At 39.0% G+C, this 16,004-nt stretch overlaps 1 protein-coding gene across 1 annotated transcript in view; it reads right to left on the bottom strand.

The window, feature by feature from the left end:
• The window catches only part of ABHD6 (abhydrolase domain containing 6, acylglycerol lipase), a 510,377-nt gene that overhangs the window by 261,030 nt on the left and 233,343 nt on the right, over nt 1-16,004 (bottom strand). Inside the window, exon 5 of the mRNA XM_044078793.1 lies at nt 13,551-13,708. Coding sequence (XP_043934728.1) covers nt 13,551-13,708 — 158 coding nt within the window. The remainder of the gene's footprint in view (nt 1-13,550; nt 13,709-16,004) is intronic.

Genomic DNA, 16,004 nt, shown 5'->3' with positions numbered 1-16,004 from the left:
GTTGTTCCTTCATATAATATCTTAGTTTTGCTCTCACATTTAGATGGTTTACACAGAAATTAGACTGTATTCCATTCTGCTAAATTGCAGTTAGATAACAAAGCTGACGCAGACTGGAGAACTGATAGATTTAGCAATGTGTTTTTGTACGGTAGAGACATATTTCCTTGTGATATGTGCATATGCACTATAAATATTCACTGAACTATGGTTTGGAGAGCATGATTGGATGTTTCACCATATGTGCCACTGGACACCTAGGTAAAAAATGCCAGGTCTGCTAACAAGGAAGTAAAACATCACCTCCACTTCATTATTTTCTTTGACTGTATTATTCTTTTTTTCTTTTTGGCAGCCTAAATTTGTCTTGTAGATGGAATTCAGTAATTGCAGTAAACCTTCTCGCCACAGAATTACCTACAGGACCAATGTACTGCTCTTGTTTTTGATTTATAGCTTCAGCAAATGGCCAGACTGGTGGTTCAGAGGTAGTTTATCCGTCTCTACTACTTGTGATCTGTGGCAGGAGTCATCTCTCTGGAGTGGATATAGAATAAGAAACTGTATACCTCCACCCTGACAGTGAACAGTAGCCAGTTGTGTTCTCTCTATCCACTCCTGGCCAGTGATCAAGGGCCAGTTGCGTTGCACTTGAAGGAGATTTGGGGATGAGTCACTAAGTACCTGCTGCACAGCTAACAGCCAGTTCTGATCTCTGTGGCTGAAAGCATAACTTAATTTACTGTGAACATGTTCCCTGGCCGTACCAAGGGGCATCTGCTTTCTTTGTGTTAGGTTGTGTGAGACGCAGTTGCATACTTGATTCCCGACACTGATTAGGGTAACTAAGGAGACTATGTACTTTGGCATTAAGGGCCTGTTCCTTGGCAAACAGCTAGTTGTGTTATATATGAAGGAGAATGCCAAATTAAACATTATATAAGATTTTATCTCCTACTTCTAACAGAGTGGTTCACTGTAATATGCAGCCGCAGTTATATCTCACACATGTTTAGGTGCTTCTTTGGGTCTGTGAGACAGCAGGGGCTGGGGACAGACATGCACATGGCTCTATCACTCTGTACCATCTCCCCCCAGCAATGCTTTCACATGCTTCATATCTAAAATTATTATTTTAACATAAAATTTCCAGATTAGTGACATATCTAAGTACTACTACTACATACACCCAGCGGGGAGCACTGGGACAAAGTGTATGCCATGTATTAATGTGCACCCGTGTGGGTGGGGTTACATACTTTACCCACATAATCAGCTTTATGTGATCCACTTTCAAAGTCCATATGCAGTTTCTGCAATTCCATTCAAACACTTTCAGCTGCCTTTACCTGATTATTTTGTCTTGATACTTTAAGCTAATATATCAGTACTACTATAAATAACCTTTATTGAAATTTATCCAGAAGATATTTCATAACTGTGCTCTGTTCTATTCTTTATTTTACTATTCTGTTGTTCATCCTACAGCCTTTGGTATTTTTCTCAATTATGTAGTACCTTGCTTACATTTCTCTCACAGCCTTTTGTACTCTGCTATCATGTTATTTTGATCTGTAATGAAACTACTAAATTTGATGTTAAAATTATTCTGTAATTGTCTATACTTACTGAATTTTGAATGTCTATAGAGTTTTTCTTTTTTTGTCTAGTCAGAGCAGTGGCTAAACAATGTCCTTTTCTGATTAGGCAAGTAACCCATTATAACAAAAATTAAATAAAAACGAATGGCAATTGACTGCATCCATGCACCCCTGTAGATGTCTGACAGCTACTGCTGAAGAACTACCACATCACTTAGCTCTCAGCTAGCTACAATGCCATTGTCTTTTCTGTAAGCCAAAACATTGCCCAACCCTTAACAACTTAATACAATACTACTCTCCCAATAGAATTTTCCATTCTACAGAAAAATCACTAATTGCCATAAGAAATCATCCAATACTGCAGGTGACTCTCTATATTCAAATAGTGTACCTAAATTGTGGAACCACATCCCACTATCACTGAATCCATTCAAAATGCAAAATAATTTAAAACACAACTAAAAACTTCACCTATTAAATTAATGTATCTGATCCTGTATATCTCCGTGATAAATGCCACCGTTATCTTCAGCTTGCCATATTATCAAACCATTTCTCTTCATTCAGAATCCTATACCCCACAAACAGTCTTTACCAATATATGAATAGTTTTACTAGCATCTCCAAGACATATAGATAGGTTTTTGGTATTGCTCACCCCTCACCTCTATACTTCTAATATAGACCATATGATAGTCATATATGTCTCCGAACCTGCTTTATATCCCACCTCTTAACTACAATATTAACATTTTCTCCCTTTCTAGTTCCTTCTTTCACTTTCATTTCTTTGAATTTCTAAGCACTACACACATGATCTTGGATCTATATTAGAACATCGAAGTTTCAGGTCTTCGAATGTTCTAATATCGACACCTAGTAACCGAAAACTGGTAAGACCGAAAATTTAGAACATCGAATTTTTTCATAGGGAAAAAATTTGCTGTTCCAAAACACATACACACAATACAAACACACCAAACACACAGCAATCCACACACATACACCTAAAATCTTACATCTAAACCTACACTAAACTGTACATACACCACTATCTACCCACTTACCTTAAACCAAACCCTAACCCTAAGGTCCGTCACTGTCGCACACACACCTCACCCGCGCCCTAACCCTAACTCACCTATCCCACCCTAACCCTCATGTCCAAACATTCGCACACTTACCTGACCCGCGCCCTACCCTAACTCACCTATCCCACCCTAACACTCACGTCCACACAATCGCACACTTACCTGAACCCGACTGTAACTTTCCACCGCAGAGCTGAAAATAGCGAAGCGACAATAACGGACAACAGATCTAAAATTTCGCTATTTTCAGCTTTCGGTTACTAGGTGTTGATATTAGAACATTCGAAGACCTGACATTTTGATGTTCTAATATAGACCCCATGACCTATTATCAATTTAACAAATCCACTAATAGACTTCTTCAAATCCTCAATGTTTAACTACTAATGGATAAGTATCTTTGACACTGTATGACTCTAAATTTATTTATTTATATATTTTACATTTGTTAACCAGGTAGTGTCCGACTGGGCCATGGAGCCTTTTTTCAGTGGAGACCCAGGGAAAAAAAGGTCCACACACACAGTTATTGTACAGATAGACAATATAAACATCAATGAAATCATAAAATTAAACATTAACAATAATACACTTAATACAAGACTAATACATGAATATTCCAGTTGAGCAGACAGATAAATATTAAGATGTTGCTAGCATTGTTGATACTGAAAAACAAAAGTACAATTGTTTGAGAGAGGGGGCAATAGTGTCATAGGTTGTAGCCCACTTAAAATGTCAATGAAAACTGCAAAGCTAGCATTCTAGAATGGGCTGGAGCAAGTAGGATAAAGCTGCTATGAGAGGGGATGAGAAAAAGTTGATTGGGAGGGGTTTATTATCCAGGAGAGCAGCTGCAGCACAACCACCTACATTTGAGATGTTCTCTGGTTTTGGTTTTAAAGGCAGAGTAGTTGGGAGTGTTTTGAATGTGTTAGGGGAGAACATTCCAGGCCTTAGCTATTTTATTAGAGTAGAGATAGACACCATGGTAGTTGTGCTACTGGGTTGTTAGCATCATTCTGTCAGAAGATCTAAGGGGCCTAGTATTGACATGTGGTTTAACATGGGAGGACAGTGAAGGGCATTGGTTGGGGTTGTAAATGATGTTGTGTGCAAAGGTGAGATGGTTCAGTGTTAACAGGTTGGGAAGCTCGCGCCAATTCAGCTGTTGGAGAGCAGAGCAGTGATGAGCTTTATGGGGATGACTGCCGGCAAATTTTGGAATTTTATTATAGCAGGATAATAGGTTGTTATGGTTGGTTTTGTGGAGGTTTGTGAATATGTGTGAACAGTACAGTAAGGTGGATAGAAGTTGGGATCTAGCAGTGGCTAGTCTGGCTTGGTTTGTAAAGAAAGGTTTAGCATGGTAGAGAGTTCCAAGTTCAACATGGGCATTTTTAATTGACAGGGAAATGTGAATATCAGATTTCAGCCTGTCATCTATGGTAACACCTAAGAGTTTGGCATGGTTTGTGGGTTCAATTGCGGTTCCATTGGTGGAATGAATTGTGATGGATGAAGAGTGGTTACTGGTTGGTTTGTTTGTGAAAAATATCAGTTTGGTCTTTTTGAGGTTTAGAATGAGACTGAGGTTGGAGAGGTAGGTTTCTATTTCCTGAAATGCTTTTTGTGTCTTATCTTGTAGTTCTTGGAGGGTTGGGGTAGAGCAGATAAGAGATGTATCATCTGCGTATTGTATGACTGTTGCAAGTTGGGTTGCTGAGTTTATATTATTGGTGAATAGGATTAAGAGGAGGGGGCTGACTATGGATCCCCGGGGTACACCTGTGGACATTGGTAGCAGAGGAGAGAGGTTTTTCTCCCATTTGGTGGCCTGATTACGGTCAGATAGGTAGCTTTTAAACCATGTAAGAGTGGATGAACTGAAATGGTAGGTAGCAAGTATGTTTAGGAGAAGCTGGTGGTACATAGAGTCAAATGCCTTTGACATGTCAAGGAAGATGGCTGAGACTAGGAGACTACTGTTCATGAGGTGATGAATGGTGTCAGTAAATGATATTAAGGCTGTATTAGTACTGTGCTTGGGCCTGAAACCACGCTGGGTGTGGGATAGTAGGTTGTTATTGATAAGGTGATTTTGAAGTTGTTGGTGAATGCATTTCTCTAGGATTTTAGCCAAGGAAGGGAGGATGGCAATGGGTCGATAGTTTGTGATTTCCCTGGAGGGGCCACCCTTGTGGAAGGGGATGATATGTGCTATTTTCCAGAGGTGAGGTAAATATTGTTCTGAGATAGAATGAGTGATAAGAAGAGATACAGGATAGGCAATAGATGGGGCAGCAATGTTTAAGAATTTGTTGGGGAGTTGGTCTGCATCTAGGCAGCTTGGCTTAAGTTTGCTGAGGAGCTTTTTTATATAGAAGGTTTGGACAGGTGAGAAAGAGGTAGAGGTGTCAGAGGTTGAGGGGGTATTGAGAGAGGTAGGTTTTGGTGGTTATCTAAGAGGGAGGTGATAGAGTTAATAAAGTGGGAGTTGAATTGGGGTTCTATGGATTCGGAGGTATTGGATGTGGTGGGGGTGGGGATGGAGGTTTTACCTGGGTTAAGGAGGTAGTTAATAGTTTGCCAGAATTTGCGAGGGTTGTGAAGGTGCCTTGCTTGACAGGTATGGAAGTATTGTTTTTTGTCATTTTTTTTATGGATTTTTTTTGTTTTGTTCCTTAGCTGCTGGTACTTGGTTCAATCATTTTAGTTTTTGTGGACTGGTGTAGGGCTTTAGCTTTGTCTTTTTGTTTGATGAGCAGTTTAGTGGCATGGGAGAGCCAAGGTAATAGTTTAGATTTGATACGTACTTTTCTTATGGGGCCAGACTATTTAGGAGTTCAAGGAATTTGCTATTAAAATATTCAACTGCAAGGTCCAGGTTGAGGGTTCTTAGGGGTGACTGATCACACTGCTGTAGCAGTAGATTGAAAGTATCAGGGGAGAAATGTTTTTTACAGCGGATGTATTTGATGGGTGAGATAGGTTCGGTTTTAATTCTTTTTTTAGTAAACAGGTGGGGGAGTGATCACTAAGGCTGATTGGTAGGCAGCCACCTTGGTCATTCAGATTGGGTTTATTGGTCAATATCCAATCAAGTAGTGATTCTTTTTGTGAGTGTTTGTCAGTAAGACTGGGACAGTTTATGATTTGGGTGTAGTTGTATAGATTGATAAAGTTAGTAGGGCAGTTGGAAGTGCAGGTAAGCCAGTCTAGATTAAAATCACCCAGGATGATAGTTTCTTGACTGAAAGTGGTGGAGGACCAGGAAAGGAGATGCTCAATGTTGGGAAGGTTCTTACATAGGGGTAGGTAGACAGCTATGATAATCATGGTTTTCTGTGAGTTAATATGCAGGCGTGAAATAAGTAGTTCAGCGTTAGGGATGTCTGGTGGGGTCATATTTACTTTCTCTATTTTAAGAGAGTCTTTGAACATTATAGCTACGCCACCATCTCTTTTGTTAAGTCTGTCTTGCCTTATTATGTTGTAGTTTTGGAGAGTAATTTCAGGGTCCTTGATGTGAAGTTTTAGCCAAGTTTCAGTAATAATGGCTATGTCAGGAGAGTAGGTTGTTAAGGTAGCATGGAATTCTGTGATCTTATTAACTAGACGTCTTAGATTAAAGTTGGTGATAAGTAAGTCAGATTTGGAAATGACCGGTGGGGGGTAAGTTTGTTAGTGGTAGGGGTGCTGAAGCTTGAGGTATTTAGGGTGGGGTTGGGGAGTTGTCTTAGTGGTTTCTTTGTGCTATAGCTAGGGCCAGGATTAGGATGTATGTCTGCAAGCAGCTTTACATGAGTTAAGGAGTGTAGTAGTGTGTGCACTAGTTTGTTTTTTATGAAGTGATATCTGAAAGTGGGGGCAGTTGGGAAAGTGGATTTTATGTGAATAGGATGGTAGAGAAGGGAGTAGATAAAGGAGTAGAGTTGTGGGATCATTTGAGTAGACACATTGTTTGGGGTGTGGGGTGGTTGATAGAGTAGGGGAACTATAGTATTGGATGTTATAATTGAGAAGGTTGGTAGAATTATAGGCTAGGAAGAGAAGGCTTGATAGTATGGAGTAGTAAAGACACATTTGGTAAGAGAGCATGGTTGGGTGGGTTACAGAAATAGGGTGGGAGAGATAAAGGTTGAGTGTGGTAAAGGAGACAGCAGTGGGAGGAGAATGTGAGCTGTTGGAACTGTAAGGAATTGTAGAGTAGAGGTAGGTAGGTGTGGTGAGGTGGGTGGGGGCAATTGGGTAGAGGGTGTGGTTAGCAAAATGTATAAATGTAATGATAGAGGGGGTGTGTGGGAATGGGGGTAGGGTAGGGGAGCAGAGTGAGCCGGAGAGGAGTGAGCCCGAGCAAAGTGAGAGTAAACGGAGCGGGTTGAGCCAGAAACAATCAATCAGAGAGGTAAGGATTATTCTCTGTAATCCTTTTTATTATGTACTCCTTCCTCTTTTTCCTTCTACATGCAAACTATAAATAAGAGGTTAATATGAAGATATAACTATGTGGGAATAGTCCCCAGAGACCAGAGAGTGAGATAAAGTTGTCTGTGAAATAATGAAGGAAGGCAGTGGGTTTTAGATTGGGGAGGAGGTACTGATTCCTTGCTGCCATGCTTCCAAGGGAGTCCTAAGATACAGAGGCAGATGAAGCCACTTCCAAACAACAAAGGGCAGTACAAATAAATTTTACAGCTGTTACGTACTAAACACTTTGTCTATGCTGAAATAAATATATTGGAGTGGGCAGATTTATTTCTCGGTTTTAGGGTATGAAAAACTGTACTATGAAATCCTTTTATTTCAGGGAGAAGAGCATAGGCAGCAGCTTGCATGCAGGACAAAACAGGGTGCACTATAAGGTGAGAAACAGAAAAACAAACAGGAGTTTAGAAGGGGTGTAATGAACATGAAGGGGAAATGAAAGTAGCAGGGCTACAAATACAGTTTAACATAATACCAATCAGTTGTGAGTGCCAGTGCAGTGACTGCCACTGTTGAAGGGACACCCTGACCCATGTGCAAAAATGAGAAAAAGGGGGTTATGGATGGATCTTTTACACTGTAATAGTTGCCTTTATTTTCATATGAATGTAATCTAGTTAAACTGTGTGTGATTGTTAATGTACATTACTTAATCTCTCCATGTATATTACACAATATCTGTTTAAAATGTTTATAATATGTTGGGGGCTTTTCTCTTTGGGCCTCCACTGAAAAGGGTTTTTTGACTAACCCAATTGGACGAGCCCAGTAAACAAAGGCAAAATAAAATAAATAAAACATATTTCCTTTCCCTGTTCTGTCCATCCAAGGAGTATGTTTCTTAGTACACTTCTTGATTCCACCATTCAACGGCATGATGATACACACTTATGCTGATCCCAGGAGTCACATATTAATGTTCAATTTAAAATATACCATTACATGTAGTTTCAGTATTTGCTTAAAATCTGAACAACAAAGGTTTAAGATCAATAATTACTTAACTAGAATTAGCTGATGAAATTCACAGACAGCAGTAGAACAGTGCAACTCATGCTGAACAGACATGCAAGTTGTTCTGCTTTGCTATTAAGCTACTTACATTCATCTACATTCTGTGTTACAATACATCTAAGTAACACACAATTTGCCGAGTTGAGCATCCTACCAACTTGTACAAGTAAGTAGGGAAAGTAGGTATCATACCACAAACACAGGCATACATAATGCCCATACACACATACAGAGAACAGCAGACAGTGACACAAACACACAAACAGACCTTTCATGCTATACTTACTTCAGCTGCTAAAATCAAGGAGAGGCTGAGTAGAACACAGCAGCTACAGAGTATATTGCTACTTTACTTAGCCTCCCCTGTCCAATAGTAGAGTCCACATACAAATGCTCAGTCGTACATGCTGCACAAACAGTCATGTTAACACACACATACACACACCCACCCACAAATACACACAGACAGACATACACATATTCAGTGCCTGTACATACTGCATCCACAATCTCAACATTCATACCAGCCATAGTTCATGTCAGGCAGAGGTCACAATAACCACTCATTCATTTACATTCACAGAACATGTATAACCGCACACATGCACACACAAAATTTCCTGATTTGGCAGTTTAAGCAGTGCACAGATTCTCTCCTACTGAAATGAGTTGGTGAATGTAACTAAAATCCTTCATACACTTACATATCATGTGTGCTGCTGTGTAAGGAAATTCCTAGCATCAATGTTTATGAATTGACATAATATACAACTCAAACCACCACAACAGTGCAACGGAATAGTGATGTAAATCATTAGCATGGGCCTAAGCCATCACACTACCACATAAACATGCAGCTCTGAACTCGTACTGCCCAGTATTGCACAGCTGTGTTACTGAGTAGCAAGGTGACTACGAACTGGGACAGCTTTACATACTACACAAAGCGACTTAAGCTGCTCTGTAGACTATGCATGTTATCTCTGAATTTCACATGCTTCAACTCAAAAATGTTAAACATTAAAATGTTGACCTTGCTGTACACAACCCTTTTCCTCAAACAAAATAAAATAACTAAATGCATTTACAAGATATGGAAGCTGGACTAGGCCACTTTTAAAGATAGCAACAGTGCAATTAAGTACTGCTCCATTCTCTGTGTCATCTGCAAACATCTCGTTCTCCATGCCATTAACAGACAGGTTGACCTTATTCTTTGTTATATAAGCACTGCTTCAAAATAGCCCTGAAATGAACATATTTAATTAGCCAAATACAGTTGTTTTAGTGGAGGTAAACTGCAACTGCCAACACAAAATATCTGTTTAGCAGTCAAATTTATTTGAACTTGTTGCTTTTAAGACATCAGCTGCATTGTTTGTTAAAATACATTTCAGGAAACAATCTGACCTGCACTCAGGACCATAAGATATAGCAGAGCCTTTTACAGTTAAGTAAAGGAAAAAGAAAAGCTGCTAGGGATAATCTTTTGATACCATACTCCATAATATAATTATGCTATTCCCTGTGTCTATGCATGACCTACTGAAACATACATTCACAATATACCAAAAGCAAATCCCCACTGCAAAAACATTATGTAATTCTTAAGAAAGCCATCACAAGGAAGACCTGCATCAACCATGGTTGGGTGGTGATTATTATTTCAGTGTCTAAGCATGATGACCTAAGTGATCACTTACTCACTTATATCATCAGACACAAAATTAACATACCTAACCCTACTACATATCGTACAATCCGGACTAAAAAATTCTTCAACCCTGAACTTTTCCAGCTAGAACTTAAACACTGTGATTGGTCACCACTAAAAACACTCCCCCTAGATAACACAGTTGACTACTTTAATTCCACATTCTTATCCATCCTTGACCAACATGCCCCTGTACGCTCTATTAGAAGTGACACTAAACCTGCCCCATGGCTCACCAAAGCAACTAGACAGAATATTCTCCTCAGAAACAAATCTTGGGCAAAATGGCGCACTTCCAGGAATTCAACAGTCCACCAAACCTTTAGACAACTTAGAAATACCACTGAAAAAGCTATCCTGCTAGACAAAAAAAACTTTTATATCCAACTACAACAAACTAACCAAAGAAATCCACAAAAATTTTGGTCCAGCATCAACAAACTCCTACACCCAGGCCAAACTATTACACCTATACCACAAGGCTCTAACCAAGATAACCCAACACATACTGCCAATGCCTTTAATTCTTTCTTTACAGATACCATTCAAACACTAGCTAAGCAACTATCTCCAACTTCCCCGAATCTAACCACCTCTTCAACTTACACTATTCCATTATTTCAGCTAAGAACTGTTCCTACATCCTTCATTTGCTCTCTTCTAGAAAAACTGAAACCTACTACCCCCTCTGCTGACCATCTACCTGCTGAATACCTGCAAAAAGGTGCCAAAGCAATAGCCCTCCCAATTTCCATACTCATAAACAGAACTATAACCGAAGGAAATATCCCATCTATCTGGAAAATCTCACACATCATCCCCCTACATAAAGGTGGTAACTCCATTGACATCTCAAACTATAGACCAATAGCCTTACTCTCTCCTCTGGCAAAAATAATGGAAAAATATGTCCATAAGCAAGTACTCACCCATCTAATTGATAATAACTTACTTGCCAACTGTCAACATGGATTTAGACCTAACCACAGCACTACCACAGCCTTTCTCTCCTTCACAGACTGTATAAATTCTAACCGTAATAACAAAACCCTTTCCTCTTCTGTCTTCATTGATTTATCTAAGGCTTTTGATATGGTTAATCACCAGCTCCTTATTGAAATACTTAAATCTCTTTCTCTTGATAATCTAACTTTACAATGGTTCAAATCCTACTTAGAAAATAGACAACAAGCAGTACTATGGGAAGGTAACCTATCTTCTCACCTCCCTATTTCCCTTGGTGTCCCCCAGGGCTCCATTTTAGGCCCATTGTTATTTTCCATTTTCATTAATGACCTCCACCTAGCAATACCAGATGCTACCTGCATCCAATATGCAGATGACTCCACTATTATTTGCTCAGCTAATACCGCTACCAAGCTACATTCCCTTACACAAAATGCATTTAATACAGTGGAACAATGGTTTTTAAACCATTGCCTTCTACTTAACCCTAAAAAAAACAAACTCCTACTTTTTACTCCTACTCGTAGGTCTGCCCCTCTTCACTTTACTCTTACATCCAACAATGGGACTCTCATATCTCCTGACATAACCACCAAACTTCTTGGAATAACCATAGATAATAATCTAAACTTTGACACTCATACTAACATCACTATAAAAACAGTAAATAATAAACTGGGATCCCTTTACAGAATCAAACCCTTCCTTACTCCTTCAACCAAAATTGCTATAGCTAGAACTCATTTAATCACTACCTTACTCTATGCCTCACCTATATACACCAATCTCTCAAAAAACAACCTAAACAAACTTGCTACTGCCTATCACTCCATTGCTAGATTTGCCACAGGATCTCCTTTCAAAACACATCACTGCAACAACCTAAAACAACTAGGATGGCTAGAGTTTCATAACCAGATACTATCTCAACAACTCACTATTATCCATAAGAGCTTGTACTACCCCACCTATACACCTATACTGACTACCCTCATTACCCCCTACAACAATCTTAAGAACCTACGCTCCTCTAATAAGCCACTTATTACTATCAACAAATCCAACAACACAGCTGGAGATTCTTTGTTTTCTAACTCCGTAGGCAAACACTGGAACAGACTTCCCTCTGAACTCCTATCTCTGACCTCCACTAGGCTCTTTAAACTAAAAATAAAACAATTTCTCAGTTCTCACTGGCTTTGTCCTTGTACTAACCTTGACTAAATGTCTTCTCTGCTCGTAACAAGAGTATATTCCACCTACTTACATACTCTTGCTGCTTCCTATATATCTTCATCTCACTGTATCATATGATACATTTGTATAATTTATCAACAGTATATACTCTTTGTTATCCTGTTTCCACTTGAAAACTACTAATTTATTTTTATTTCTATTGCATTCCATATCACCTCAGCATGAGCTAGGTATGCTTGTAATGACAACTGTACCTAATCTGTATCTCTGTAACCTGTTTAGACCCTTTTAATTATCATTATAATTCTTTGAATTTCTGACAATTATTACAGTCATATAGTGTGTCTGTATATGGCTGTAACTGCTTAGAGCTATTTTTACTACTCTGAACTTATTTTTTTTTTACTGTATAATATTAACTGTGTTGGAGCTTTTCTCCCCGGGCCTCTACTGAAAATGGATCTAATTCCAGTTAGACTAGCCCGGTCAACAAATGTAAAATAAATAAAAATAAATAAATAAATACATGATACCCAGAACTGGTCCCATCATCAATCCATGTGGCAACCCAGAAGTCACTGATTTCTTGGTGAACAATTTCCTCTTAATTATTGCCATCTACTTCCTTTTAGTGTGCCAATACCTTACCTACAATGCCAGTTTGGGTTCAACACATATATGTTTTAATTTTTCCACCATATTTTTGTGCATAGCATAAAATACCTTACATGAAGTCCAGGTACAATAATTCTGCCTGGCTCCTCTTGTCATCATCTCTTGTGACCAACATATGAAACTGGATTAGTTTAGACTTAAAGAGAAGTTCCTCTTGTATATATTCATGTTGTTGCATATCTCCTAATGCACCTATTTAACATTGCGTTTTATGTTATGTAGGAATGCAACATATAAATCTGTTAAACAGCTTACCAAAATATGAACATATTTCAGTCAGACTTTTTTTAATTGCCTTGCTGCCAAAACCATCTTCAGTTAATTGTTAAGAAAAAGTACCTAATCTAGCACACAAGAGACCTGCTATCAATGTGAACCTTGTGGTAACACATTCCATGCAAAGACTAACAATCAAACTTTAACAGGAAACATGTTGACTTCCTTCCTGCGATCAAAGAATGGCTAAAAGTTTGTTTGCTGAGAATAATTTTGTTTTGTACAATAGGAGGTACTGTGCGTTTTATTAATGATGGCAAATAAGCTTTAAGAAATGATGACCTCTGGAAACGGTACTTCTTGGAATGTCTGACTGACTGAAGGCAGAAAATTACTCCAATGATTTTATTTTAAAAGCTAGCTGTGTGTTTTTCAAAGATAAACATTTCTGATATGCTAACCTATGTTTCAGCCAGATTTCACTGAATATGCTATATGTCTTAACAATTGTAACATGTAACCCCATGCCAGAACTATGGCTGGATTTCTAGTCATTGAATTTCATGATCCATATTAATTTCTTACCTGTTGTGGTACTTTAAATCGGACATAAGAGCAAAGTTTCAACATTTCTTCCATTTCTTCAGGTGTTGAAGGGATAAGAGGGACTTTTGTCACATCACGGGTCTCCTCCAGGTTTTTTAAACCTTTCACAAATTCATTTTCCTTTGGATACTGCAAACCTGAATATTATGAGGGTAAAATAAGACCCTAGTGCATAACATATAAAATACCAATCAAAATGAGCTAAGACTATTTAACATCTAATGCCTTAAAATAGCACTTTCTGAAATGACAGTGATGAGGTGATCACAAGAGAAACTTACTAAACATAACAATTTCTGGATTCTAATATACATGCAAGCAGATAGACCAAAAGTAAAACAGAATATAAAGTAATAAATGCATTAAATTGTTGTAAGAGTACCTTGAATAAAGGTAGAAAGCATGAATCACTCTGTGCGACCCTTGTTTCCAGCATACATTTACAGCTGAATTTTGTCTGTAAAGCCTTCAGCCAGCTATTGCTTTCTGTACCTAGCACATTATGTGTATGTACATATTATTTATGCACTGATTGAGTAACAAGTAGTTTTTGCACTGTGCCTGAGCACTATAACCTGCAAATTTCACATTTAATAGAAATTAAACAACAAAAAATGTGTAAATGAAAAAGAAACAAATGGCTGCATTGCCTGCTGAAAGCATACAAGAAAGTGTTCCAATTTAGCTCAGAATGTTAAATCTAAAGCTATCAGGTGTTCAGGAGTTTCATACTATAATCCCAAATTTAATCAGTTTCTTGTCACTCTGAACATGTCCCTTAACCTTGAGAAAATTTCTGGATCATCCATGAAAAAAGCACTTGTACCTAGTGCGTTTTCCTGCTTAACAAATAAGTAAAACAAATAAACTGATGATGTGGATTTCTCAAAGGTGAACACGGGCACGGGTGCCATGGTAAAACCAAAGGGCCAAATTTTACCTGCAATAACAGCAGATTAAATGCTGCACCACTATTTTGGCTGGTTTCAGTATGCCTGGCAAAAATGGCACAATCTTTATGGCAGCAGGTGATCATTTTTTGCATGACAAAAGCAATAGTGTATTTTGAGAGAGTAAAACGTCTGTACCACTAACATATGAAAAATATGTCTATCATATAAAAGAATATTAAGTGTACAGTACTGAGGAAGAAAGAATGGCAATCAGAGACAGGACAGAAACTTTCAAGTACCTCAGTCAAATCCATTGACTCAGAATATAAATGTACAAGAACACACAGTTTAAGGATACAAACTGGATGACTCATGGAATTAAACATTATTATTTACAGAAAATGTAGATGAATTATTGGAAGAGTTTTCCTAAACAGGTAGTGGGGTCAAAAGAAATCAAGAATGCAAGGGAGAGGCAGTAGGATACTCTACATCAGGGAAATAATCTTCTCCAAACCTGCAGTGACCTTAGAGATGATTATATTAACAGCATACAGAGGCATAGCCCTATGCATGGACAGTGTGGGAGACTGTTATCACAGAGCCACAGACCCATGCATGGATAGTGTGTTAGACTCTGTTATAACAGAGGCACAGCCCCATGCATGGAGGGAGTGGGAGACTCTGTTATAACAGAGGCATATCCCCATGCATGGACAGTGTAGGGGACTCTGTTATACCAGAGGCATAGCCCCATGCATGGACAGTGTGGGAGACTCTGTTATAATAGAGGCATAGCCCCATGCATGGATAGTGTGGGAGACTGTTATCACAGAGCCACAGCCCCATGCATGGAGGGTGTGGGAGACTCTGTTATAACAGAGGCATATCCTCATGCATGGACAGTCTAGGTGACTCTGTTATATTAGAGGCATAGCTCCATGCATGGACAGTGTGAGAGACTCTGTTATAATAGAGGCATAGCCCCATGCATGGACAGTGTGGGAGACTCTGTTACAAGAGAGACACAGCCCCATGCATGGACAGTGTGGGAGACTCTGTTACAAGGGAGGCACAGCCCCATGCATGGACAGTGTGGGAGACTCTGTTGTCACAGAGGCATAGCCCCATGCACGGACAGTGTGGGAGATTCTGTTATCACAGAAGGCATTATTAACACAACCTCATGCAAATAACATTTCAGGCATATTTTTCTGCCAAAACAGCACTCACACTAATGTCACTTACACTAGTAGCCAAGATCCCTGGAGAAAGATATAAAATGATCTTACCTAGGTTTTAGAGTGGGGGGATTATGTTATCAGCTAAACAGTGCCTGCATCGATCCAGTGAGTAATGGAAAGAATAGCTGCATCATGGGGTCCTTACCAGCTACAGGAATTTGTTTTTTCTTTACACTTTCAGCCCATTGCCTACCAGTCCTCAGCTCCCTCCCAGTCAATCAGCCCATTTGTTCCCCTTCACCAACATGAGAATTGACTGGGAGGGCCAACACTGAGGCAGCATCAGGGGGTGGGTT

The sequence above is a fragment of the Protopterus annectens genome, chromosome 7.part1, assembly GCF_019279795.1.
Source record: "Protopterus annectens isolate FY-2018-M chromosome 7.part1, PAN1.0, whole genome shotgun sequence".
In the NCBI taxonomy this organism is placed as follows: domain Eukaryota; kingdom Metazoa; phylum Chordata; order Ceratodontiformes; family Protopteridae; genus Protopterus; species Protopterus annectens.
This window is presented reverse-complemented; position numbering and strand designations above follow the sequence as displayed.